Genomic DNA, 27,841 nt, shown 5'->3' on the forward strand with positions numbered 1-27,841 from the left:
GCTTAAGAGCCGGGTGACTAACATAACAACGAAGGTGATTCACTTCAAAATGTGGCAAGACAGGTTGTAAAATGGGGCAAAACTCCCTTAATGACCACCTCCCTTAGCAACAGAAGAGTTGGGCTCAATTGCAGTCAAGAACTGCCTGTACACAGATTAAGATTAGGAGCCTTGGTGGTGCAGCGGACTAAAGTGCTGTTAAGTAGTATTTAGCTGCCAGCTGCCTGCAATTACTGCGAGTTCGAATCTCACCAGGCTCAAGGTTGACTCAGCCTTCCGTCCTCCCGAGGTAGGTAAAATGAGGACCCGGATTGTGGGGGCAATAAGCTGACTTTGTATATAAAAAAAAGAACACCGCTTGGGGGGGGGGCGAAAGCCCTACTATACAAAAGGTATATACAAAAGTATGAAGGCTATTGCTTAACGCATTGTAAGCCGCCCTGAGTCTCCGGAGAAGGGCGGCATATAAATCGAACCAAATAAATAATAGATTTTTAAAAAAGATTTTAAAAACGTGCGAAAGTGTTAACCTTAGTATTTTCTTAGTCTGGAAAGAGTGCAGAGAAGAGCAACAAGGATGATTAGGGGACAGGAGGATAAAACATATAAAGAACGGTTGCAGGAATTGCATAAACTATGTCTTAGTTTAATGAAAAGAAGGACTAGGGGTGACAGGATAGCAGTCTTCCAATATTTGAGGGGCTGCCCCAAAGAAGAGGCAGTCAAGCTGTTCTCCAAAGCACCTGAACAAGAAGCAATGGGTGGAAACTAATCAAGGAGAGAAGCAACCTGGACCTAAGGAGAAATTTCCTGACAGTGAGAACAATTAACCAGTGGAACTCCTTGCCACCAGAAGTTATGAATGCTCCAACACTAGAAGTTTTAAAGAAGAAATTGGATAACCATTTGTCTGAAATGGTATAGGGTCTCCTGCTTGAGCAGGGGGTGGACTAGAAGACCTCCAAGGTCCCTTCCAACTCTTGTTATTATGTAATTCTATTTTTTTTTCATTCGCAGGTCGGACAGTGGTTGAATTGAGGAAGTGATGCAGCCTGAGCCCAACTCCTCCTGTCTTGCTATTGGCAACTTTCCAGTTGTCTCCATCCGCCTGGTCGGTTTATCTTCCTCCTTCTCTCCCTCTCTCCATCTTGCAGAGTGTGATCAATGTTTCTGGCCCCTTTATCTGCTCCCATCACAGGCCCGAAGGAAGTGAATTACTCCTGTCGGTCACAGACAAAGGAAGAAGAGTCTTGGGATGGTGCAGGAATGAGGACCTCTTCCATGGTCCTCTTGGTGTCCAGACTCCTGATTTGAAGCCCCCTCCCCCAAATATCTTTCACTCATTCTGTCTCGGGTCCAGCTTTCAGAGTTATATATATTGCCACGGAAAGATCATTATTCTCCTGATCTTTGGGGGTCACACAGATGTTGCTTTTATCCCTCATAATCTTCCTTACATTTGTCACTGCCTGGGATTAAGTGCTTCTATACCTCCAAATGGTTCAGTTCATCCTTATCTCCTCCGGAGCCCAGGAAAGGAAGCCATTTACCACCCTGATTTCTTCATTGTCAACTGTCCCTTCACCAATCATGCTGTTTGACAACGACTGCTTGTTAATGTTTAATAGTCACCCGCATTTTCTTTCTTTCTTTTCTTTCTTTCTTTCTTTCTTTTTCTTTCTTTCCTTTTCCCTCCCTCCCTTCCTTCAAGATCATCCTTCCTTCCATCCTTCCTTCCTTCCCCTTTCCTTCCCCTCTCTCTCCCTTCCTTCCTTTCTTCCTCAAGATCAAACTTACTTCCTCTTTCTTTTTCTTTCTCTCTCTCTCTCTCTTTCTTTCTTTTTCTTTCCTTTCCCTCCCTCCTTTCCTTTCCCATTTCCTTCCTTTCTGCCTTTCCTTTCTCCTTTCTTTTCCTTTCCTTTCCTTTATTTTCCTTCCCTTCCTTTCCTTTCCCTTCCCTTCTTCTCTTTCCTTTCTTTTCTTTTCTTTTCTTTTCTTTTCCTTTCCCTTATTTTCCTTCCCTTCCCTTCTTCTCTATTTCCTTTCCTTTCCTGCCCTTCTCTTTCCTGCCCTTCCCTTCCCTTCCCTGCCCTTTCCTTTCCTTTCTTTTATTTCCCTTTCCTTTATTTCCCCTTCCCTTCCCTTCCCTTCTTCTCTATTTCATTTCCTTTCCTGCCCTTCTCTTTCCTGCCCTTCCCTTCCCTGCCCTTTCCTTTCCTTTCTTTTATTTCCCTTTCCTTTATTTCCCCTTCCCTTCCCTTCTTCTCTATTTCCTGCCCTTTCCTTCCCTTTCCTGCCCTCCACTTTCCTTCTTTTCTATTCCCTTCCCTTCCCTTCCCCCCCCTTTTTTTTTTGATTAACAAATGCTCCTAGCTGAATATCTCAAAACCTCCCATTTGCATCCCTCCTCCCATTTCTGGCTGTGCCATTCGTAAAATATACTCATTCTTGGATTGAAATAGCCAATGGGGATCCGGCGCACGGGCGCTTCCTTTCTCAATTTGAACCATTCTGGTCCTCCCCGCTCAGTCTTTACGAGAATGTCTACTAGCCCTTGTAAAGAAACCTCCAGTGCTTCGACACACCCCTGAACTGACACACCCCTGATTCCATCACCAGCTGCACAATACCAGGCCTTGTGGTGGAGGGAAAGCTTTTCTGTGTGCTGGCACAATGCGCGAAGCTATTATCGTAGAACAAAAAGTCTCCATTACACTACAAACTACCCGATATTGCAAAATCACAATGGAAATTGCAGCCACCATCACTTATCTAAGGTGCAGGCTGTTTACGTCTGAACGGTTCTAAGCTGGAGCAGAAACCTACATTTTGGATCCAGAATTCTTTGGCCAAGGTAGACGGTTCCAAAGATGACTAGGAAACTGGTTGCTGTTTTATTTTTTTTTTATTTTTTTTCCTGGCTCCAACCCTGAAGTGCACCCAGCTCATTTTCTGCTTCAGCGGCGAACTTGAGAGGGGAAAAAATCTCTCCTTGAAGAGTGGGGAAATTAGGAGTCCATGGAAAGCATTTCTCTCTAGAATCTCTGTTGTAGCAGAGCGAAGTATCGCCTTTCCTGGCCTGATGCTTGCCAGAGGAAGGGAGGGTGGGGGAGAATGTGAGGCTAGAAACACCCAAGTGGAGAGCAGGAGCAGAAGAGATACCTCTCCCCCTCCCCCACAAGCCCCCTACCCCCCCCCCAACCAGGGATTTAAGGGCCCTATGGCATCTGTTTTGTTTTTCCCCCTTACCTTGTTACAAGAACAATTCTTCCCAGTCCAGCTCTGGCATTTTCAAGAGAGGCTACACAGGATTGTCTCGGGAGGATGCTTTACTGGTGGGACACCCCTCCCGCCCCCTCCCCATACAAACACACCCTCATTAGCAGCCTTAATTGGTTTACAGGGACAACCCTTGCTAGGTCCGTCCCCCCCACTCCCGAAATGATCTTGACTCTTTCTGACTGGATTCTCTCCAAGCTGAATTCTCCTTGGCACGCGAGTTGGGCTTTGAAGGGGAGGGATCACGCTGTGCGTGTGTGTGTGTGTGTGTGTGTGTGTTTATGTGTGTGTGTGTAGATTGCAGGACTTTTCCGGGGGTCCGAGAACGGGGCCCGGGACACAGCCCTGCTTTTTCCCAAGGGGGGGTGGGGTCTCTCTCTGCAGGACCCCCTTCCCTAACCCCCCCCAATGATTAGGGCTTTTTGATCCCCTGCAACCTTGGGAGGCAGGGGGGGGGTTCTGCCCCTCTCCCCGGGATGAATGGTGCGGACCGGCCCGAAGCGGAGTAGGACACCCAGCCCATCCTCGGTCGCCGGCCGAGCGCTGATTAGGGGAGGGGAGAAGGAGGGGAGCCCCACCTAGCCTTCGGGGCGGGGCAGCAGCAGCGGGAGGGAGGAAGAGTGGGGGGTGGGGGGTGGGCGTGCCGGGAGGGGGAGAGGGGGCGCGGCCCCGCGAGGAGGCCTGGAGGGCTCGCTCTCCGGCTGCAGCCCCCCCCCCCATTCCACGCCTGCTGGGGGGCGGCGCCGCGGTAGGGTGGGCGCTGCCCGGCCTGGCCGCTCCCTTCCTCCTCCTCCTCCTCCTCTTCCTCCTCCTGCTTCTCCGACGCCCGCTCGGGGCTCCCCTCCACCCCCCTCTGCCTGGTCCGCCCGGAAGTCTGGGGCCGTGCCTGCCTTCTCCCTCCCCCTCCCCGCCAACATGGCCGCGAAGTCGGATGGCCAGGCGGCCGCCGCGCCCCGTTGCTCCTCGCCCGCGCCCCTCTTGCGCCGGGAAGGCTCGGAGGCCGGCAGCCTCCCGCGGGGGGCCAGGCGGGCACCGGGCAGCCCGGCCACCGCCTCCTCCTGCTCCTCCGCCCCGCCGCCCCCCTTCCTTCCTCCCCTTCTTCCTCCTCTTCCTCCTCCTCTCCTGCCGCCGACGGCGCTGCCGGTGCCGGTGCCCGGGCCGCGGGGCCGCGCCTACAGCCTGCGGGATGGCTGCTGGGTGCTGGGCGCCTTGCTGGTCTTCTTCTCGGACGGCGCCAGCGACCTGTGGCTGGCGGCCGATTATTACCTGCGGGGCCACTACTGGTGGTTCGGGCTGACGCTGCTCTTCGTGCTGCTCCCGTCGCTGGTGGTGCAGCTGCTCAGCTTCAGGTGGTTCGTCTACGACTTCGCCGCCGCGCCCGCCGCCGCCGCCGCCGCCGCTTTCAGCACCAAGGACAGCGCCGCCGCCGCCGCCGCTGCTGCCTCGGCCGCCGCCGCCGCCGCGCCCCGCTTGGGCTGCTGCCGCCTCTGCGTCTGGATCCTGCAGGCCCTCATTCACCTGCTCCAGCTCGGCCAGGTGTGGAGGTAGGCCAGCCGCCGCGCCCCATGGGCCTTGGGAGCCTTGAGGGTGGGTGGGGGGGATGGACGACCGACCCTCCCGGGAAGGGGCAGAGCCGGGCACACGTGGCCCTTGGATTTGGGGCTGCTTATCCGCGGTTTCCCACCTCTTGGCTCCTGGCGTTGGGGACTTCTGCAGGATCGTCGAGGGATCTGGTCTGGTACCGTCCCCGGGGTGGGGCTCCCAAGGAGCAAAGTCATGGGGGCAAGCCAGGGTTCGCTTAAGGACGGCGTGATTCGCTTAGCAACCAGCTCAAAACGGGGTTCTAAAATAGAGGGCATCTCTCTTTACCACTGGAAGGGGAGAGAGCCTGGCCCTCAGGTCTGGAGGGAGGCCAGCTGCCGTGCCCCATGGGCCTTGGGAGCCTTGCGGGGGGGGGGGGGGATGGACGACCGACCCTCCCGGGAAGGGGCAGAACCGGGCGCACGTGGCCCGGTCCTGGGATTTGAGGCTGCTTATCTGCGGTCTCCCAGCTTGGCTCCTCTTGTTGGGGATTTCTGCAGGATCGCCGAGGGATCTGGTGGTCGCCCGTTTGGTACCTTCCCCGGGGTGGGGCTCCCGACGAGCAAAGTCATGGGGGCAAGCCAGGGTTCGCTTAAGGACGGTGTGATTCGCTTAGCAACAAGCTCAAAACGGGGTTCTAAAATAGAGGGCATCTCTTTACCACCGGAAGGGGAGAGAGCCTGGCCCTCATTCACCTGCTCCAGCTCGGCCAGGTGTGGAGGTAGGCCAGCCGCCGCGCCCCATGGGCCTTGGGGGGAGCCTTGCCCATGGGTGGGGGGCATGGACGACCGACCCTCCCGGGAAGGGGCAGAGCCGGGCGCATGTGGCCCTTGGATTTGGGGCTGCTTTTCCGCGGTCTCCCACCTCTTGGCTCCTGGCGTTGGTGACTTCTGCAGGATCGCCGAATGATCTGGTGGTCGCCCGTTTGGTACCTTCCCCGGGGTGGGGCTCCCGACGAGCAAAGTCATGGGGGCAAGCCAGGGTTCGCTTAAGGACGGCGTGATTCGCTTAGCAACCAGCTCAAAACGGGGTTCTAAAATGGAGGGCATCTCTCTTTACTACCGGAAGGGGAGAGAGCCCGGCCCTCATTCACCTGCTCCAGCTCGGCCAGGTCTGGAGAGAGGCCAGCTGCCATGCCCCATGGGCTAGGGGACTCCTGGGGAGGAGAGCCAGGAGGGGGGAAAGCCAGGCTCGGGGACCCCCTTGGGGTGGACTGGTGGGAGTGGGAAAGCCGGGTGCATGTGGGCATTGGGGGTTTATCCGCGTCCCCAGCCACACTTGTGACGTGCGCAGGGTCTCCAAGTGATGGGATCGCTGTCAGCGAAATTCCGCAATGAGCAAAGTTACTGTGGGAAGCTGGGTTTGCTTAACAACCACATGATTTGTTTAGCGACTGGCGTAAAAAGGGTTCTAAAATTGAGTGTGACTCTTTTTATGACTGGGTGAAGAGAGAGAGAGAGGCCCTCATTCATCTGCTTTAGTTCGGCCGGGTCTGGAGGTAGGCCAGCTGCCGTGCCCCATGGGTGACAGGACCCCTGAGGAGAGAGAAAGTCGGGCGCAATAATCCAGTCTCGGGGTTTGGGGTTAGCTGCGTCCCCAGCTGCCCGGGCTTCGCTTCTCGCATTTGTGACTTGTGCAGGCTTCCCAGCTGATGTGATTGTGGTTTGCGACCTTCCCCAATCCGCAAAGTCATGGGGGGAAGCCAGGTTCGCTTAATGTCCACATGATTCGCTTAGCGACTGCTGCAAAGAGGGTTCTAAAATTGAGTGCAACTCTCTTTATGCGCGAGGAGGAGAGAGACGGGCCTGCATTCACCTGATCCAACTCGGCCAGGTCTGGAGGTAGGCCAGCTGCCACACCCCCTTGGGGGGACTGTCTGGAGGGGCGACAGGTGACCTGGTCCTGGGGTTTGGGGGTCATCCACATTCCCGGTTGCCCAGCTTCTCTCCTCGCATTTGTAACTTGTGCCAGTTCCCGGGTGATTTGATCTCCGTTTGCGATGAGCAAAATCATTGGGGGAAGCTAGGTTCGCTTAATGACTACAGAATTCCTTAACAACTGCCACAAAAAAGGGTTCTAGAATTGAGTCTGACTCCCTTTACGACTGCCTCCCTTAGCGACAGATGCTCCAACTCATTCAACACTCAAACTTGGTAGCTCAAACTTGAGCCTTGGTAGTACAGTGGTCTAAGGCACCCTGTTATTAAGCTGGTTATTAAGACCAGATGCCTGCAATTACTGTAGGTTCGAATCTCGCCAAGGCTCAAGGTTGACTCAGCCTTCCATCCTTTCTAAGGTAGGTGAAATGAGGACCCAGTTTGTGGGGGCAATAAACTGACTTTGTATAAATATACAAAAAGTATGAAGGCTATTGCTTAACACATTGTAAGCCACCCTGAATCTCCGGAGAAGGGCGGCATATAAATCAAATTAAAATAAAATAATAATAATAAAAAAAAACTAGTCATAAATACAACGGGAGGAGCTGGACCCTTGCCGGTGAGGCCTGTCCCCGCCCCCCTCCCCAATTGGGGTGATCGATCTGAAGGCCCGCAGCATGTGGAGGGTCCAAGGCTTTACAGATTACCACAACAGAGGTGGAAGGGACCTCGGAGGTCATCTAGTCCAACCCCCCGCCCAAGCAGGAGACTCTACACCATTTCTGACCGATGGCAGTCCAGTCTCTTCTTGAAAGCTCCCGCAACTTCTGAAGGTTGATTCCATTGCTTGATTGTCCCCACTGTTAGGAAATTTCTCCTTATTTCCAGGTTGAATCTCTCCTTGTTCAGTTTCCATCCGTTGTTCCTTCTTCTGGCCTTCAAAGGTGCTTTGGAAAACAGGTTGACCCCCTTCCTCCTCTCTGGGGCAGCCCCTCAAATCTTGGAAGATGCTCTCCTGTCTCCCCTGGTCCTTCTCTTCACTAGACTAACCAGGCCCAGTTCCTGCAACCGTTCATCCTATGTCTTAGCCTCCAGTCCCCTAATTATACTGGTTGCTCTCCTCTGCACTTTTTCTAGAGGGTATAAGAAACCCAGCCAAAAGACAGATGGGAACGGACTCTGGTCTGCTTCCCATTTGCTGCTAGGCAGCTTGGAGAGGAGGGGGAGCTCTGGGGAGCCATTGACCCCTGAGCCCACTCCCTGCCTAATGGCTGAGCGGGGACTTTGGGGCTCCTCCTGTCCCCGAGGCCAAAATATTGAGCCATGCATAAGAGTTTCCAAGCTAAATTGCCAAATTGCTTGGCTCTTCCCCCCCCTGCCTGGCAGGCTGGCCTGTGCAGAGGCCAATGATTCCAACTCAACTCCCAGAAGATGCTGCCAGCTATGCCTGAGATGCAAAGGAGGCGACTGTCCACAGGGTGGAGGAGATGCGGCTGCCTTAAAAGGCTGCGGAGGGCAGCTACGCCCACCCCCCCATTCCCCTTTGTGCTCCAAACCATCTTCTGAATTATTTCCCAAATGCTGCGGAGCTCTAGGTTGCAGCCAAAGCCCCCCTCCCCCCTCTAGCTTTTCCCAATGTGGGTTCTTCAAATGCAACTCACAGGTTGGCTGAGGTGGGCAGGGCCCATCTGTTGATGGATCTTGTGCCCCCAGGGCAGCTCAGGGAAAGAGCATCTGTCTGTCTATCATCTGTCTGTCTGTCTGTCTGTCTGTCTGTCTGTCTGTCTCTATCTGTCTATCTATCTATCTATCTATCTATCTATCTATCTATCATCTATCATCTATCTATCATCTATCATCTATCTATCATCTATCTATCATCTATCTATCATCTATCATCTATCTATCATCCACCTATATCTATCTATCTATCTATCTATCTATCTATCTATCTATCTATCTATCTATCATCCATCTATATCTATCTATGATCTATTTATCATCTATCTATCATCTATCATCTATCTATCATCTATCTATCATCTATCATCTATCTATCATCCACCTATATCTATCTATCTATCTATCTATCTATCTATCTATCTATCTATCTATCATCCATCTATATCTATCTATGATCTATTTATCATCTATCTATCATCTATCATCTATATCATCTATCTATCATCCATCTATATCTATCTATCTATCATCTATCATCCATCTATATCTAGCTATCTATCATCTATCTATCATCTATCTATCATCTATCTATCATCCATCTATATCTATCTATGATCTATTTATCATCTCTATCATCTATATCATCTATCTTTCATCCATCTATATCTATCTATCTATCATCTATCTATGTATCATCTATCATCCATCTATATCTATCATCTATCTATCATCTATCATCTATATCATCTATCTATCATCCATCTATATCTATCTATCTATCATCTATCATCCATTTATATCTATCTATCTATCTATCTATCATCTATCTATCATCTATCTATCATCCATCTATATCTATCTATGATCTATTTATCATCTCTATCATCTATCATCTCTATCATCTATCTTTCATCCATCTATATCTATCTATCATCTATCATCTATCTATCATCCATCTATATCTATCTATCATCTATCTATCATCTATCTATCATCCATCCATCTATATCTATCTATCTATGATCTATTTATCATCTATCTATCATCTATCATCTATCATTTATCATCTATCTATCATCTATCTATCATCTATATCTAACTATCATCCATCTATATATATCTATATATCTATCTATCATCTATCAATTATCATCTATCTATCATCTATCATCTATCATCTATCATCTATCATCTATCATCTATCTATCATCTATATCTATCTATCTATCTATCTATCTATCTATCTATCTATCTATCTATCATCTATCTATCATCTGTCTGTCTGTCTGTCTGTCTGTCTATCTATCTATCTAATCACAGGGTTTGGCTCCAGAATACCAGCTGGGTTGACAGCCTGTTGATTGGAAGAGGGGTCACAATCCATATGCTCCCCTAGCCAAGGCCTCAGTCTCCATCTCCTGCCCCCTCTGTTCCTTTCCTTTCTCCCTCTACCTTTTATCCAACTCCCCAGTCACCCCCTCCCCCCCCAGGACAACGAAACCCAAGGAGGGGCCCTGGTTGGGGACGGAGAAAGGGAGATGGGGGTCAAATCATCCCAGGTGCCCCTCGTACAGCGTCAGTCTTCTAGGCTTTTAGAGCAGATGCCTTCCCTCTGTGCCCCAAACAGCCCAGCCTTTCCCTTCTTCCTCTTCTTGAGGGCTGAGATGGATCTGAAACGGATCTTCCTGCCGTCTCTTTTTGAAGCTGGGCAGAAGACGATGGGGAAAGAGGGTCAGAGGAGACCAAGATGATTAAGAGGTTTATCAAGAAATTGTGGGTGCTTCATCACCGGAGGTTTTTAAGAAGAGATTGAGCAGCCTTTCTCCAAGATCTTGTCCGAACAGATTAACGAAGTTGGAAGGGACCTCGGAGGTCATCTAGTCCAACCCCCCCCCCGCCCAAGCAGGAGAAACGACACCATTTCTGACCGATGGCAGTCCAGTCTCTTCTTGAAAGCTCCCACAACTTCTGAAGGCAACTTCTGTTCCATCGGTTGATCGCTCTCTCTCTCTCTGTCAGAAAAGATGGTCAAAGGAGTTGGGCAAAAGGGTTGGACTAGAAGACCTCGGAGGTCCCTTCCCACACCTACATTTCTCCATCCTGACCCTCCAAACAGCCTACAAGTCCAGTGCAAGAATGGCATAAGGTCTCCCGCCTTGAGTAGGGGGTTGGATTAGAACAGAGGTCTCCAACCACTACTGAGCCATGGCCTATTTAGAACTGGGCCGCATGACCAGCAGGCTGGTGCACACTCTTGTGCATGCACGCACATGCTTCACTTGTGCAACTGGCAGGCTGGCACGCGTCCACACCCACACACATGCAGCTCAATTCGTGGGGCCCAGTTCCCTTCTCCCAACTCCCCCACCCCAAGCAGGCCGCCAAGCTGCAAAGATTGGGGGACTATGGGATTAGATCAGGGGTCTCCAACCTTGTCAACTTTAAGACTTGTGGACTTCAACTCCCAGAATTCCTCAGCCAGCAAAGCTGACAAGGTTGGAGACCCCTGGATGAGAAGACCTCCAAGGTCCCTTCCAACTCTTATGATTGTATGATTCTACGCTTCGCTCTATGATTTCTTTCTATGAATTCCTGAAACGCGGAGTCAGTCAATCCACCGGAATAGAGCTGGAAGGGAACCTTGGAGGTCTTCTAGTCCAACCTCCTGCTCAGGAGACCCTAGACCAGTGGGTCTGCAACCTTAAATACTCAAAAGAGCCATTTGGAGCCATTTCCCACAGAAAAGAAAACACCGGGAGCCACAAAACCTCGGTGGGTGTGGCCAACTTGACGCCACTCACTTCCACCAGTCACATGACCACCCCCCCAGCCACGCCTACCCAGCTCGTCATTAGGGCAGAGAACTAGTTGTTAAAAAACACCGGGAATCACAAAATCCTTTTGATCTCTCTCTCTCTCTCCCTCCCTCCCTCCCTCCTCTCTCTCCCACTCTCTCTGTATCTCTCTGTCTCTGCCCCGGCCACTTCTCCATTGCCATCGCCCTTACCTTCTCAGGCCAGGCAAGGAGTGACTGGGAGGGGAGGGAGAGGGGAGGGGCCAGCCAATGGTGGGATCACCTGACAGGGAGCCTATTGTGGCCCGCCAGCGGCCTGCGCGGATCGTGGCTGATCCCGATGAAGAGGAGGCTGGTGTGGTGTCGTGCCAGCATCCTGTGCAGCCGGCGCTCGTGTCGGACAGCGAGGAGGCCAAAGAGGATGTGGTGCCAGAGGCAGAGACTCAGCCAGGGCCTTCAGAACCTCCAGAGGCTCTTTCAAGTGCAGAGAGCGAAGTGGAGGAGCCTCTCCTCAATGCTCGGGCACGCAGGGCTGCCAAAAGGCAGGAGTGGCTACTCAGGAGGAGGAGGTCTCCTCGAGAGTAAGGCTTGAGGATAATTGGCCACTCCCTTCGCCTATTTAAGTCGCACGCAGTTAGTAATTTCTTGCTGGAAACAACGTGTAATTATTACAGAGCATGTTGGAGAGTGAGTGTCTTATCGTATCTTGTTTTCTGGGCTGGTTGCCAACCTTTGCCGGACTTTGTTTATTCTTGGTACGTTATAACTTTGATAAGGACCGTTGGTGTGTGTCACAATCCTTGGGAATCCGGAGCTGGGCCATCATTTTCACAAGCTGCTGACGTGTGGAATTGAGCAGGGAAAGGGAAGGAAGAAATGCAGCTCCCAAGGGATTTCATTGGCGTGCAACAAGACATAAATCTGAATTTCCCTTGCATTGGGATGTGGGGGCTGCCCCATGTGAGGTTGGTGAAAAGATTTGCGCAGGGCATCATTGGAGATTTTTAGGTATGTTATTCCTGGCTCTTGGGACATTAAGATACTCTCGAACCCCCAATTATTAAGTCCGGCAGCTGCAGGAGCAGAATGCAAAACCAACTCCTTATGAACAGGCAATTTTTGACTTACTTTTTTTTTAAATCAAGTTTTCCTCCCCCTCCCCGATTCACCCACATCTTTTTTGAACAGAGTATATTGGCCATATCTTATCTTATACAATTTATTAAATTCAAATACATTTTACTCAATTACAGTTTTTGCCACAATTTTCTTTTTTCCCCTTTTTTTTAATCATATCTCAATATTGCTTTGCTGACTTATATAAACAGCATCTTCTTTCGCCCTCAGATTCTAATTTTCCTGCTTATTCATATTTATTCTCTTTTATTCTTTAACAATTCATTCTTTATCTTTAATATATTTGTGTTTATTCAGGGTTGCCTTTCTTCCATTTCATTTTTTCACTAAAAAAAAGAAGCGATTTAGGGACCGTTTTTCACACTTATGACCGTTGCAGCATCCCCAGAGTCACGTAGTTTTACATGCTTGACAACTGGTTCATATTTATGATGGTCGCAGTGTCCCGGGGTCCCGTGATCCCCCACTTTTGCGACCTTCTGACAAGCAAAGTCCATAGGAGAAGCCAGGTTCACTTAACGACCGGGTTACTAAGGTAACGACTGCAGTGATTCATTTGACAAGGGCGGCAAGAATAGTTATAAAACGGGACAAAACATTTCATTTGTGGTTAATTTGTTCACTTCACGAAATCCTCACTTAGCAACGTAAGTTCTGGCCTCGGTTGTGGTCGTAAGTCGAGGACCACCAGTAAATTGCTCATTGCATGCTGAAGGGAATGTTTGAAATTCTGAAAAGAAGCCAGTTTCAAACTGGGCACAAATGAAATTTGATTGGGCCAATAAATTGTTGGATCTGAGGCTCCAAACTGGGTCCAGTTTCCCGCTGGAGTGCAAAAGAAACATTACAAGGTAGTCCTTGATTTACGACATTATGGAGCCCAATATTTCTGCTGCTAAACGAGACAGTTGTTTGATAAGTTTTGCCCCATTTTCTATCCTTTCTTGCCACGGTTGTTAAGTGGATCATTGCAGCCGTGAAGTTAAGAATACGATGGTTAAGCGAATCTGACTTCCCCATTGACTTGGCTTGTCAGAAGGTCGTAAAAAGGGGATTCTGGGAGTTGAAGTCTCCCCAAGTCTTAAAGCCAGCTGGCTGGGGAATTCTGGAAGTCCCCCCATCTTAAAGCCTGCTGGCTGGGGAATTCTGGGAGTGGAAGTCCACCCCATCTTAAAGCCTGCTGGCTGGGGAATTCTGGGAGTGGAAGTCCACCCATCTTAAAGCCTGCTGGCTGGGGAATTCTGGGAGTGGAAGTCCACCCCATCTTAAAGCCTGCTGGCTAGGGAATTCTGGGAGTGGAAGTCCACCCATCTTAAAGCCTGCTGGCTAGGGAATTCTGGGAGTGGAAGTCCACCCATCTTAAAGCCTGCTGGCTAGGGAATTCTGGGAGTTGAAGTCCACCCATCTTAAAGCCTGCTGGCTAGGGAATTCTGGGAGTTGAAGTCCACCCATCTTAAAGCCTGCTGGCTGGGGAATTCTGGGAGTTGAAGTCCACCCATCTTAAAGCCTGCTGGCTAGGGAATTCTGGGAGTGCAAGTCCACCCCATCTTAAAGCCTGCTGGCTAGGGAATTCTGGGAGTTGAAGTCCACCCCATCTTAAAGCCTGCTGGCTGGGGAATTCTGGGAGTTGAAGTCCACCCATCTTAAAGCCTGCTGGCTGGGGAATTCTGGGAGTTGAAGTCCACCCATCTTAAAGCCTGCTGGCTAGGGAATTCTGGGAGTGGAAGTCCACCCATCTTAAAGCCTGCTGGCTGGGGAATTCTGGGAGTGGAAGTCCCCCCATCTTAAAGCCTGCTGGCTAGGGAATTCTGGGAGTTGAAGTCCACCCATCTTAAAGCCTGCTGGCTAGGAAATACTGGGAGTGGAAGTCCACCCCATCTTAAAGCCTGCTGGCTGGGGAATTCTGGGAGTGGAAGTCCACCCCATCTTAAAGCCTGCTGGCTGGGGAATTCTGGGAGTTGAAGTCCACCCATCTTAAAGCCTGCTGGCTAGGGAATTCTGGGAGTTGAAGTCCACCCATCTTAAAGCCTGCTGGCTAGGGAATTCTGGGAGTTGAAGTCCACCCCATCTTAAAGCCTGCTGGCTGGGGAATTCTGGGAGTGGAAGTCCACCCATCTTAAAGCCTGCTGGCTGAGGAATTCTGGGAGTGGAAGTCCACCCATCTTAAAGCCTGCTGGCTAGGGAATTCTGGGAGTTGAAGTCCCCACGTCTTAAATCTGGCTGGCTGGGGAATTCTGGGAGTTGAAGTCCCCCCGTCTTAAATCCGTCTGGCTGGGGAATTCTGGGAGTGGAAGCCCACCCATCTTAAAGTTGTCAAATTGAGAAACACTGTGCTACAGAATGCAGCAAGGGGTTGCCATGTCTGAAATACCCAACAACAGAGACGTCCATGCTCCGAGGACATGGCGAGGCTGGGCATTGTTCCAGTGGTGCCAGCCATGGAACATGGGTGGTGCCCATGATGACGGTCTGGTCTCAGTGTGGCTTCTGAAGCCCTTCTTCAGATGGCCAGCAGGCAGCCCGTTGATATTGGGGCTTTTTTCATCTTTGGATTTTGAGAAGCTTTAGGGGATAAAGTGAAGGTCTTAAATCTTGAACTCATTTTCTTCCTTAATCCCACCCAAACGCCACAATCACACCGTTTTTGCAAGGGCTGGGGTTTTAAGCAAGCAGAAGCTCTGCCTTGAAACCTAACCTTTTTTGGATCCTGGTTTGTTGCTTAAGAGCCCCTTGGTACCCGCAAGGAGAGTTTCTCAGCGTTTATCCATCTTTCTGAAATTTGGAAGCTGCCAGTGAAGGGGTCTGTGAATAACTTTGAACTGCCCGGCTTCTGCTAAGCCATGTTGACAAGTTTTCTAAACAAGGAAGGATTTGTGGTTTAGTGTTGTGTAAAGGCAGGCAAGCGTGTTTGATATGATCAATAAGCCAATGTTAAATCAGACTTGGGCTCCCAAGAGTTGTAAAAGTAGTAGGAAGGCCAGCGTAGCCAATAATAGGGGCAACTTTCCTGGGAATCTTTCATAAAGAAACTTCATGGAAATTAATATGAGGAGGGAGGGAGGGAAGGAGGTAGAGGAAGGAAGGAAGGAAGGAAGGAAGGAAGGAAGGAAGGAAGGAAGGAAGGAAGGAAGGAAGGAAGGGTGGCGGCAGAAAAGAATGGAGGGAGGAAGAAAGGAAGAGAAATGAAAGAAGGAAGGAAGGAAAGAAAGAAAGAAAGAAAGGAAAGAAAGAAAGAAAGAAAGAAAGAAAGAAAGAAAGAAAGAAAGAAAGAAAGAAAGAAAGAAAAGAAAGAAAGAAAGAAAGGAGAAAGTGAGAATGGGAGAGAAATAGGAAAAGGAAAGAAGGGGGAGGGAGGAAAGAGAAAGAGGGAGGGAGGAGAGAATGGAGGGAGGGAGAAAGGAAGAGAAATGAAAGAAGGAAGGAAGGAAAGAAAGAAAGAAAGGAAAGAAAGAGAAAGAAAGAAAGAAAAGAAAGAAAGAAAGAAAGGAGAAAGTGAGAATGGGAGAGAAATAGGAAAAGGAAAGAAGGGTGGAGGGAGGAAAGAGAAAGAGGGAGGGAGGAGAGAATGGAGGGAGGGAGAAAGGGGGAGAAATGAGAGGGGGAAGGGAGAAGGGGAGAGGAAGGAAGGATGGGAGGGAAGAGAAAGAGAGAAGAAGGAAGGATGGGAGGAAGGGAAGAGAAAGAGGGAGGGAGGGTAGAAGGAAGGGGAAAGGGAGAATGGGAGAGAAATAGGAGAAGGAAGAAAGGAAGGGAGGGAGGAAGGGAGAAGGGAAGGGGGAGGGAGAAAAGAATGGATGGAGGGAGAAAAGGGGAGAAATGAGAAAATGAAGGAAGGAAGGAAGGAAAGGAAGAAGAAAGTGAGAATGGGAGGGAAATAGGAGAAGCAACGAAAGAAGGGAGGGAGGAAAGAAAGAATGAATAGAAGGAGAAAGGGAGAGAAATGAGAGAAGGAAGGAAGGGAGGGAGGAAAGAGGGGAAGGAAGGATAGGAGGGAAGAGAGAGAAGAAGGAAAGAAAGTGGGTGGGAGGATGGGAGGGAAGAGAAAGGGAGGGAAGGAAGGAAGGATGGAAAGAAGGAAGGAAAGAAGGAAGGAAGGAAGAAAGAAAGAAAGGAAGGAAAGCAGGCCATGAAAAAGAGGCAGATAGCTAGAGAATCATGGGTTTTGAGGAGATGTTCTCAGTTGGGGGGGGAACAAACTCTGTGGAGCAGCTGTCAGTCACCTATCCCAGGTGATGAGATACTTCCTGCTGAGTAAGCAGAGGTTGTAGGAACAACATGAAGCAAATTACACGGACTGAGCCAGTGAGAGTTTGCCCCTGGAGATAGTGAGGGAGGGTGTTGAATGGAAAGGCCATAAAGCACCACTTCCTCTCCGAATCCAGAGTTGGCACTCACGTAATTGCAATGAGGCCGAGAATAAATACAAGCCTTTCTGCTGCAGGGAGTCCTCGACTTACGACCGCAACCGAGCCCAACGTTTCTGTCGCTAAGCGAGACATTTGTTAAGTCAGTTTTGCCCCATTTTACAACCTTCCGTGCCGCCGCTGTTAAGTGGATCACTGCCGTCGTTCAGTTAGTCACACGGTTGTTAAGCGAATCTGGCCTTCCCCCATTGGCTCTGTTTAGGTCGTAAAAAGGGGATCGCGTGACCCCGGGACACCGCAACCGTCATAAACGTGAGCCCGTTGCCAAACGTCTGAATTTTGATCACATGACCTTGGGGACGTTCCAACGGTCGTTAAGTGTGAAAAACGATCATTTGTCACTTTTTTTTTTTCAGCGTCGTCGTAACTTTGGTCCCCTAAATGAACTTGACGTAGGTCGAGAACTACCTGGCCTGAAAACGTTTGCCTTTTTTGCAAAGTGAAAATCTGCAGAAATGCAGCTCAAATCCCCCACTTTTTGGCTGCGTTCACACAACTCCCGAAATCCCAGGTTGAGCAAACAAGAGTGCAACTTCTCTCCCAGGCCTTTGAAAAAAAAAAAAGGCAAACCGTAATTAAAGCAAAATACAATTTTCTGGCTCGCGCAGCCTGTGGGAACTGTTGCCCCCCCCTCCCCATCCACACACACACACAAATCCTGGGCTTGTGTGTTGTGTGAACGCAGCCCAACATTGGAAAACATCTGCTGGCTTTGGAAGCAAATCCTGGTGCTCTGGACGGCTGAGTTTGTTCCAGACTGGAGAGGCTAACCAGAGAAAGGGCAGAGGCTGCTGGGACGATGGATCGTTATTTTTATTTTTTTAATGGGTTTTGGAAAAATTCCCAGCTTCCCAAAAGCTCCAGCGTTTTGCTGATGCCCTGAATTGCTTTCGGAAGCGCTGAAGGGAGAAGGAGCCAAGAAACGAGGCTCGTTTTTTTTTTCCCCCAACCCTTCCTGGGAAGACGCATGTGGCTCAGCTGCTGGTGCCCAGAAATGGAAAATAATATTATATTACAGGGTAATGAATGGAAGGAGGAAGGAGGGGAAGGAACCTTCTCCCTTCCTTTCATCCCAGAAGAGCCTTGATAGTACAGTGGTTTAGTGCACCCTGTTATTAACACAGCTGCCTGCAATTTCTGCTGGTTCGAATCTCTCCAAGGCTCAAGGTTGACTCAGCCTTCCATCCTTTCTAAGGGAGGTGAAATGAGGACCCAGTTTGTGGGGGCAATAAGCTGACTTTGTATAGATATACAAAAGTAGGAAGGCTATTGCTTAAAAAGGAAGAGCCTGTAGTACAGTGGACTAAAGCACTGTTATTAACAGATTAACATCTGCTGCTTGCAATTACTGCAAGTTCGAATCTCACCAGGCTCAAGGTTGACTCAGCCTTCCATCCTTTCTAAGGTAGGTGAAAAGAGGACCCAGATTGTGGGGGCAATAAGCTGACTTTGTATAAATATACAAAAGGATGAAGGCTATTGCTTAACGCCTTGTAAGCCGCCCTGAGTCTCCGGAGAAGGGCGGCATATAAATCAAATTAAAAAAAATAAAAATAAATAAAAAATAATAATAATAAAAAAAAGAGCACCGCAAGACAGAATAACAAGAGTTGGAAGGGGCCTTAGAGGTCTTCTAGTCCAGCCCTCTGCTCAAGCAGGAGATTAGGCTGCCTTCACACAACAATGTACTGTAAACCTGTGTTTTTCAACCTGGCTCTTTCTCAACCCTTAGATGAGTGGATTTCAACTCCCAGAATTCCCCAGCCAGCCGGCCGTTCTCGGCTTAATGATTATTCATTTAGTGACAATTCAATGTTACAACAGCACTGGAAAAATATAACTTACAAACTAGTCCTCGGGTTGATGACTGTTGTAGGCTCCTGTTGTGGCCCGTCAGCGGCCTGTGCAGCTAGTAGCTGATTCCGACAGCGAGGAGGCTGGTGTGGTGCTGTGCCAGCAGCCTGTGCAGCTGGCACTCGAGTCGGACAGTGAGGAGGCTGGAGAAGATGTGGTGCCAGAGGCAGGGATTCCGCCAGGGCCTTCAGAACCTCCAGAACCTCCCATAAGTGAAGAGGAAGAAGAGGAGGAGCCTCTTCTCAATGCACGGGCGCGCAGAGCTGCCAAAAGGCAGGAGTGGCTCCTTAGGAGGAGGTCTCCTCGAGAGTAAGGCTTGGGACTAATTGGCCACTCCCTTAGCCTATTTAAGGAGGAACACCGACTGAAGCAATTTGCAGAGAACAACTTTGTTCACTCTCCTTCACGTCTGGATCTTAGTTCTCTGCAAATTGCTTCTGGGCTTTCTGCCAACCCTAGTAAGATTACGATTATTTATTCTTTGGATTCTTGTAGGCTGTTAAGAAAGTTAATTGACAGCCTTTGTTTGAAAAAGACTGATTTAATTTAGTAAACTAAGGTTTGTACAGACTTTGTGTGTTCTGCGTTCTTTGGGGTCCGTAGCTGGGGCAGAAGAGCTCCTTATGGTGGAGAGTGTGGTAGGAGACATTTTTCTCCTGGTCCATCACTCAGGACATTGTTGGGCCAATTTTGGTTACCACACCATAAAAAAGATGTTGAGTCTCTGGGAAGAGTGCAGTGAAGAGCAAGAAAGAGGATTAGGAGCAGGGGTGAAATCCAGCAGGTTCTGACAGGTTCTGGTGAACTGGTAACGGAAATTTTGAGTAGTTCGGAGACCCAGCAAATGCCACCTCTGGCTGGCCCCAGAGTGGGGTGGGAGTGGGGATTTTGCAATATCCTTTCCCCAGGAGTGGGGTGGGAAGGGAGATTTTGCAATATCGTTCTCCCGGGAGTGGAGAGGGAATGGGGATTTTGCAGTATCCTTCACCTGGAGTGGGGTGGGAATGGGGATTTTGCAGTATCCTTCCCCTGGAGTGGGATGGGAATGGAGATTTTGCAATATCCTTTCCCCAGGAGTGGGGTGGGAAGGGAGATTTTGCAATATCGTTCCCCCGGGAGTGGAGAGGGAATGGGGATTTTGCAGTATCCTTCCCTTGGAGTGGGGTGGGAATGGAGGTTTTGCAGTATCCTTCCCCTGCCACGCCCACCAAGCCACGCCCACCAAGCCCCACCCACAGAACCGGTAGTAAAAAAACTTGGATTTCCCCACTGATTAGGGGACTGGGGGCTAAAACATGGAAAGAAAAGTTGCAGGAACTGGGTACGTCTAATCCAAGGGTGTCAAACTCGACAACATCAGGGTTATGTTTGACCTCAGAGGACCGTGGGGCGTGGGCGTGGCCGGGCGTGGCCACGATGGGTGTGGCCAGCTTGACGTCACTCGTGTCAGGGGCACCTATGGTGGCCAAGAGCTAAGGCAGGACTTCCCTGAGCCCCTCCCTCACTCTCATGATAATCTCCTTCCTCCCTCCCTTCCTTCTCTCTTCTTTCTCCTTTCTTCTTCCTTCTTTTCGCTGTCAGAGGGCTGCAGGAGGCCATAACGGTGGAAAATGTTCCATTTTCGCTGGCTGGTCCTTTCTTACTTCCAGGCTGGCCCCGCGGGCCAAATCTAAGCACCCCTTGAGTTTGACACCCCTGATCTAGTCTAAAAAAAAGAAGGAAGAGGGGTGACATGATAGCTGTCTTCCATTATTTGAGGGGCTGGCACCAAGAAGAGGGGGTCAAATTATTCTCCAAAGCCCCTGAAGGCAGGACAGGAAGCAACGGGTGGAAGCTCATCAAGGAGAGATTCAACCTAGAACTAAGGAAGAATTTCCCAACCCTGAGAACAATTCACCAGTGGAACTGCTTGCCACCAGAAGTTGTAGGTGCTCCATCACTTTGGAGGTTTTTAAGAAGAGATTGGGCAGCCATTTGTCCGGAATCATTTAAGGTCTCCTGCGTGAGCAGGGGGTTGGACTAAATGACCTCCAAGGTCCCTTCCAACTCTGTTACTCACAGTCACTTGATGGGTATTTTGAGTGCCAGCTTCCAAAGCTGCCTAACTCCGGCCACAGCTTGTTCCACCTTTCTGCTTTCTACAAAGATGCACATCAGAAAGGAAGGCAAATTAAAATCCCACCCATTTTACTACAAATCGGAGCATAAGGCGTGTGTAGATGTCTGCGGGTATGCAGAGGCAACAGTTGGAGCGAGACGTTGCCCGCAAAACAGCTGGATAGGGTGTGAGGTGATGGCAGGGCACATATGGCAACGGGGAATCCAGTGTGTGTCAGCCTACAAGAAACTAAAGGTCTTGCACTTATAGTGCAGGATGCTAAATTCGGGGAGTTTTAATCTCACTTAATTTTACAAGGTGGGAACTCAGCCGGAAACTGGGAGATGGTGAGTTCTAGTCCTGCCTTAGGCACGAAAGCTGACTGGGGGATTTTGGGCCAATCACTACGAGACGATGAGTTCTAGTCCTGCCTTAGACACGAAAGCCAGCTGGATGACTTTGGAGCCATCACCAGGAGACAGTGAGTTCTAGTACCACCTTAAGCACAAAAGCTAACCGGGTGATTTTGGCTCAATCTTTCTCTCTCTCTCTCTCACCCCTGGTACTGCCAATCTCCTAGCGTTGTTGTTGTTGTGGGCAAAACAAGAGGAAGAAGTTGTGTTGTTTTGTGTTCACCTCCTTGAGTTCTTTGCAGAAAACAATAAAGGCAGGATACAAACAAAAGAGCCTGGATAGCTCAACAGACAGAGCACTGTAATTTAACACCAGCTGTCTGCAATTAAAGTAAGTTCGAATCTCGCCAGGCTCAAGGTTGACTCAGCCTTCCATCCTTTCTAAGGTAGGTAAATTGAGGACCCAGTTTGTGGGGGCAATAAGCTGACTTATTGTATAAATATACAAAAGTATGAAGGCTGTTGCTTAACGCATTGTAAGTCGCCCTGAGTCTCCGGAGAAGGGCAGCATATAAATCGAACCAATAAATAAATAAACAATAAATAAATAAAAATGGCGGAATAATCCACCTTTCTTAATTTACCAGCCTTGCTTTCACGATTCAGGGGGCAGAATGAGAAACCAGCAAATGTGATTATTTTCAGTGAATGGAGACCTTTCTGTCTGAAATAGAAGTTAGGGGGTGCCTTTTTTTTCAAAGTGGGGGCGCTGGGTACAGATACATGCAGATACGGCTGGGTACCTAAAATGCCAAAGAGAGGATGGACGGCAAATTTCTGCGCTTTCCAGGAAGAAGGAAGCAGCTGGGAATGCAGCTGAATTGAGCCAACAACCTTGGCCGATGACCTCCCTCTCTGCATCACTGCCAGTTCTTGGAGAATATAAACGGCACCCAAAAAAAATATAAAATGCAAATCCTGCCTTTACGGGCGTCGGATTTAACCGAGACTATTTTCTCCGCTCCGTGAATTAAGCTTGATTGCCACCGATCCAAAAAATGTCGAGTGGTTAATATCTGAATCCCAACGAGCTTTGCGTATTTCAAGAAGACGCAGCTGCCTAAATATTCTCAACCCCCCCCTCACCCAGTTCTGACGATCTAGATTTCATTAAAAGCCTGATTTTTTTTTTTTAAAAAAAAAATGATGCACAGGTTTTTTTTTTTAAAAAAACTCTATTTTTGCTCTGTCTTTTTCCTTTTTCTCACCCTAAAAATATAGTCCCTTTGCATCGCTATTGTGGGAGTTTAGAAACGGACTTCTTTGTTCCTGCCTGTTTTTCGCTGATATGGAGACAGATTCTGGTTTGTTTGTTTGTTTATTTGCTGGGCATATACAGGTGGTTCTCGATTTACGGCAGCTCGTTTAGTGACCATTCAAAGTTATAACGGCGTTGGAAAAAGTGAACGAGGAACGTTTTTCCCCACTGACACTTGTGGTCGCCTGCTGGGATCAGAATTGTAAGTCACGTGATGAAAATTCTCACGCCTGGCTCAAACCCGACTCGTGGTTATGACAGGTCGCAGTGTCCCGGGTGTTTGCGTGATCCCCTTTTGCGACCTTCTGACAAGCAGTGGGGAAGCCGGATTCGCTTAGCCACCTTGTTATGAACTTATCGACTGCACGGATTCACTTAACAACGGTGGGCGAGAGAGGTTGTAAAATGGGACAAAATTCACAGGGCGACTGTCTCGTTTACCAAGAGAACTGTTGGGCTCCATTGCGGTGGTAGGTTGAGGCCAAGCGTTGGAATTTTGATCCCTTGAGTGCAACGGTCATAAGTGTGAAAAACAGCCACAAGTCCCTTTTTCCAGTGCTGTTGTAACTTCGGTCACTAAATGAACAGTTGTACGTTGAGGACTACATGTCTTTATGACGGTTGCAGCATCCCTGGGGGGGAATCCCCTTTTTGCGACCTCCTGACCAGCCACGTCAAGGGGGAAACCCAGATTTGCTTAATGATGGTGTGGCTACCTTAACAACTGCAGTGCTTCGCTTAACGACTGCGGCAAGGAAGGTCGTAAACTGGAGCAAAACTCACTCAACAATTGTCTCGCTGAAGCAGAAACGTGGGGCTCCGTTTGTGGCCTTAAGTCGAGGACTACCTGTGCGCACGCCTTCCTCTCTCCCCGTCCTTTCCCACAGGTACCTGAGGACCCTCTACCTGGGACTCCAGAGCCGGTGGCAGTCTGAGCATCGCCAGCGCCATTTTTACTGGAGGATGATGTTCGAATGTGCCGACGTCAGCATGTTACGCCTCCTGGAGACCTTCCTCAAGAGCGCCCCCCAGCTGGTGCTGCAGCTGAGCATCATGGTGCAACAGAAAAAGATTTACCCGCTGCAGGGTAAGCGGAGGAGGGAAAGAAGGGGGAGGAGACACCTGGGGAAGGTGAGACCAAGGCCCTAGAGACGGGATGGGGGACCTATGGCACGTGTGGCACAGGTGGCATGCGTACGGCTCTGGATGGGGAGAAACAGGCTCAGGCTCAACCCATCCAAAACCGAGTGGCTGTGGTTTCCGACGTCCCGATATAGTCAGTTGACGCCATCGCTGACTATTGGGGGCGAATCGCTGGCCCCCACAGAAAGGGCTCGCAACTTGGGCGTCCTCCTGGATTCACGGCTGTCTTTAGAAGAGCACTTGACGGCCGTGACCGGGAGGATTTTTCATCAGGTTCGCCTGATTTGCCAGTTGCGTCCCTTTCTAGATTGGGACTCTCTACACACAGTCACTCATGCCTCTCGTCTGGACTATTGTAACGCTCTCTACATGGGGCTCCCCTTGAGGTGCACTCGGAGGCTCCAACTGGCGCAGAGTGCGGCCGCGCGGGTGGTTATGGGAGCGACGTGGAGTTCCCATGTAACACCTCTCCTGCGTGAGCTGCACTGGCTCCCGGTGGTCTTCCGAGTGCGCTTCAAGGTGCTGGTTATCACCTTTAGAGCGCTCCATGGCTTAGGACCTGGTTATCTACGGGACCGCCTGCTACCACCAATAGCCTCCCACCGGCCAGTACGCTCTCATAGAGAGGGGCTCCTCCGGGTGCCGTCGGCCAAACAATGTCAACTGGCGGCCCCCAGGGGCAGAGCCTTCTCTGTGGGGGCACCTACCATCTGGAATGAGCTCCCCCCGGAGATACGGAGGATCCCGGATCTGCATACCTTCCGTCGCGCGCTCAAGACTTTCTTATTTCATTAAGCTGGCCTGGCCTAAATCTTCTCCCCTTTTTAAATGTAAATTTTAATTTGTTTTAAATTATGGGGTATTTTAAATTCAGCCAAATTTAATTCGTTTTTATTTGATTTTAAATTTTTGTATTTATGTGTTTTTATCTTGCGGCTGTTCACCGCCCTGAGTCCTTCGGGAGAAGGGCGGTATAGAAATTTAATAAAATAAAATAAATAAATAAATAAAATAAATGCAGAGCCCTCTCTGCGGGCATGCCAGACGTTGCCCCAGACCAGCTCGACCACACATGCGTGCATGTGCCTCCCACCAGCGAGCTGGTCTTCAGGTCCCATGTGTGGTGGGAAGGGCGCATGTGTGCAGGTTGGTGCAGGAAGCTTTCCAGGCCCAAAATGGAGCATGGGGCGGGGGGGCTCACATGTCCCCCTCGCACCCCATTTTGGGGTGCATTTTGGGCCTGGAAAGCCTCCTGCACCAAACTGGAAGCCAAAATGGGGCACGGGGGGCTGGGGTGCATGCACAGGAGGGCGCTTGCATTGCATTTTGGGGGTTTGGGCACATGCATGTGTATTCACGTCTGTGTATGTGCGCTTTGGGCACTCAGCACCGAAAAGGTTAACCATCACTGCTCTAGAGCAAGGCATCTCCAAGGAACTCCACTCGATGAACTCAGAATAAATTGGGAATTGGGGCCGTCCTTGCTGTTCTCCGAGTTTGGTTGTTTTCTTGCAGACGTTTCATGACCTGTGAAGGTAACATCATGAGTGCTAGAAGGGAGTGGGGTTTGCGGAGAGGAGGAGGAGGAGGAGGAGGAGGAGGAGGACTGTGGGGTCCTTGGTGCTCTCTGAGCTTGGTTTTTTTCTTGCAGACGTTTCATGCTATTCCTGATGATGTTTCCTAGTTGGGTCATGAAACGCCTTTAGGAAAACAACTAAGCTCAGAGATCACCAAGGACCCCACCATCCTCCTCCTCTTCCTCCTCCTTCCTTGCTCATCCACTCCATAAACTGCACCCCATTTTTTTTCCCCATCACCACTTCTTCACGTGTCACTTTGGTTGGACTTCTCCTGACTCCTTTCCCACATATGAACACCAACGTAGCTGTTTGGTGGTTGAACTTCCGGCCTCCTTGTCCTCCTCGGTGATGTACCTCCAAGGGATCCTCTCCTTGTCTCCTCTTGGTTTTCCTTCAGATCAGTTCTCTCTCCCCCTCCCCCCCACCCAGGCTCTAGGCCATGGGTGTCAAACTCACGGCGTCACATTGTCGTCACGTGACGTATCGCGACTTTTTCCCCCTTCGCTAAATCGGTGAGTGTGACCAACGCGTGACACATCTGGCCCACCGGTCGTGAGTTTAATATCCCTGCTCTAGGCTGTCACTCCATCCCTGGGGTCTCCTCCAGCTTCAGTTCCACTTCTTCCCTGGAAAACCTTCAATGACACCTTGTCTTCTCCCTAATTCGTTGTTCCCCTTTGTCTCTCTGTTCTTCTTGGGCAGGTCTCTCAGCTTCTGCCTCGCTGGTGTCTCTGGCATGGACCTTGGCCTCTTACCAAAAGGTGCTCCGGGATTCCCGGGAAGACAAGATGCCCATGTCCTACAAAGGTGCCATGGTCCAAGTCCTGTGGCACCTCTTCACCATTGCCGCCCGAGCCATCGCCTTCGCCCTCTTCGCCTCCGTCTTTCAGCTCTACTTCGGCATCTTCATCGTCACCCATTGGTGCATCATGACCTTCTGGATCATCCAAGGCGAGACGGATTTCTGCATGTCCAAGTGGGAGGAGATCATCTACAACATGGTGGTGGGCATCATCTACATCTTCTGCTGGTTCAACGTCAAGGAAGGCCGCAGCCGTTGCCGCATGTCCATCTACTACGTCATCACCCTGCTGGAGAATGCCGCGCTGACAGGCCTCTGGTACTGGTTCCGCGAACAGTACCTGATCTCTGAATTCTACGCTTTGATCATCGTCTGCGTGGTGGCCTCTAGCTTCGCTTTGGGAGTCTTCTTCATGTTCATCTACTACTGCCTCTTGCATCCCAGTGGAACCATTTTCGGGGCCCAGAACACTGGCTGCCTCTGCGGGGAAGAGTCCACCGCCGTACCCCGGGCTACGGGGCCTCCACCGGACGTGATCACCAGTCCACCACGCTCCTTGCCAAGGACTACAGAACGAGAGGGGATACCGGGGGATAGAGACAGCTGCGGGCCGGTCTTTCAGGTCAGGCCCAGCATGCCTTCCACCCCCATAGCCCGGGCCCCACGGACAGAGGGGCCTGTTATTCGCATTGATTTGCCACGGAAGAAGTACCCCGCCTGGGACGCCCATTTCATAGACAGGCGTCTCCGTAAGACCATCCTAGCTCTTGAGTACACCTCTCCGGCCACGCCGCGCCTGCAGTATCGCAGTATGGGGGCATCGCAGGAGCTGTTGGAATACGAGACCACTGTGTGAGCTGGCCAGGAGGGACCCTTCCAGGGCTCGTGGGATGAACCGGGGTCCAAGCAGCCTGAGTGAGCAGGCCTTGGGTCCGTCCCGGTCCTTTTCGGGTGGGATGGCGGGAGTGGCAATCCAGGAAGCATCAGGATGTCCTATTCCCATGTCGCGATATTCGGTTTAATTTCTCCTTCACACGATATACGGACTGCTCGTGGCTCCCCGTGCAATGATGGTCAACTGGTGCTATTTGCTGTTCTCTCAGCTCACTGTCTGGGCTATGCATTGGGTGGGTTGTGAACCCCCTCCCCCATCCCTGTGGGCAGGGCCCCCCGTGTTGGTCCTCCTCCCAAGTTGCGTTCCAGGAGGGACCTTGTTTTCCCAGCCAAGCCTCTCTCAAAATACCTCACTGTGACTTGAGCCAAGGCCACCAAGGGCTTCTCTTATCTCCGGTGCCCACGAAGCGGTTGGCTGGGAGTGGGTGGGTGATACAAGCAGAGGGGGGCCATCTCTGGAGTGAGTGGGGGTGGCGGGCGGAGGTGATGGGAACTGCAGAGCCCAAGGGAGTCCTGGAATGGGACGGGAAGACCTTTGTAAAGCAGGAGGAGGAATGGATTTTAGGTTGCGGGCCACTTCCTGGCAACGGGGGTGGGGGTGGGGGGGTGGGATTCGATCCCAGGACTGGGTATCAGTGGGTACTTTGCTTTTGCTGGAACAGAACCAGGGGAGCTGGCAAGTTTTCATACAGGAAACAGAGCTGGCATAGAGAAACAGGACCGTTGACCCCATTTTTCGACTCGCCCCCAAATTGAACAGAAAGATTTCCCACGACAGCATATCCATCAGACACAATCTGTTGGGGAGGGCAGATTCTGGATTTGGGGAAGGGTCTGTAGTGCTGTCGGGTACCCTTAGTTGCAGGATGGGGGAGGGGTGGGAAACACCCTTCGTTGCCCCTTTTCCTATGTCTATTTGTCCACCTCCGAACGAATGAGAGAGCTTCCTGAAGGAGCCGATCCGATTCTAGGACCCCCCTGGATTGAAATTGTGCCATGAAACCCAAGCTTTAGTGAGTAT

At 50.4% G+C, this 27,841-nt stretch overlaps 1 protein-coding gene across 1 annotated transcript; it reads left to right on the forward strand.

Moving 5' to 3' along the window:
- The first annotated feature begins 4,194 nt into the window (after positions 1-4,194).
- On the forward strand, positions 4,195-26,782 carry XKR7 (XK related 7). Its single transcript, XM_070941144.1, has 3 exons — positions 4,195-4,823; positions 23,289-23,488; positions 25,827-26,782. The coding sequence occupies exons 1-3, from the start codon at positions 4,195-4,197 to the stop codon at positions 26,780-26,782; spliced, it is 1,785 nt and encodes a 594-aa protein (XP_070797245.1).
- The last annotated feature ends 1,059 nt before the right edge of the window (positions 26,783-27,841 follow it).

Source organism: Pituophis catenifer, unplaced genomic scaffold (genome assembly GCF_029215685.1).
Source record: "Pituophis catenifer annectens isolate HBS135680 unplaced genomic scaffold, rPitCat1.0.hap2 SCAF_3, whole genome shotgun sequence".
Classification (NCBI taxonomy): Eukaryota; Metazoa; Chordata; class Lepidosauria; order Squamata; family Colubridae; genus Pituophis; species Pituophis catenifer.

What these genes read in the sequence shown, in the direction of transcription:
- XKR7 (XM_070941144.1), top strand. Translation starts at nt 4,195, where the DNA reads ATGGCCGCGAAGTCGGATGGCCAGGCGGCCGCCGCGCCCCGTTGCTCC. An exon ending in CAGCTCGGCCAGGTGTGGAG is followed by an intron (nt 4,824 to 23,288) that starts GTAGGCCAGCCG and finishes CCTTTCCCACAG; the next exon opens with GTACCTGAGGACCCTCTACC. An exon ending in AAAGATTTACCCGCTGCAGG is followed by an intron (nt 23,489 to 25,826) that starts GTAAGCGGAGGA and finishes CTTCTTGGGCAG; the next exon opens with GTCTCTCAGCTTCTGCCTCG.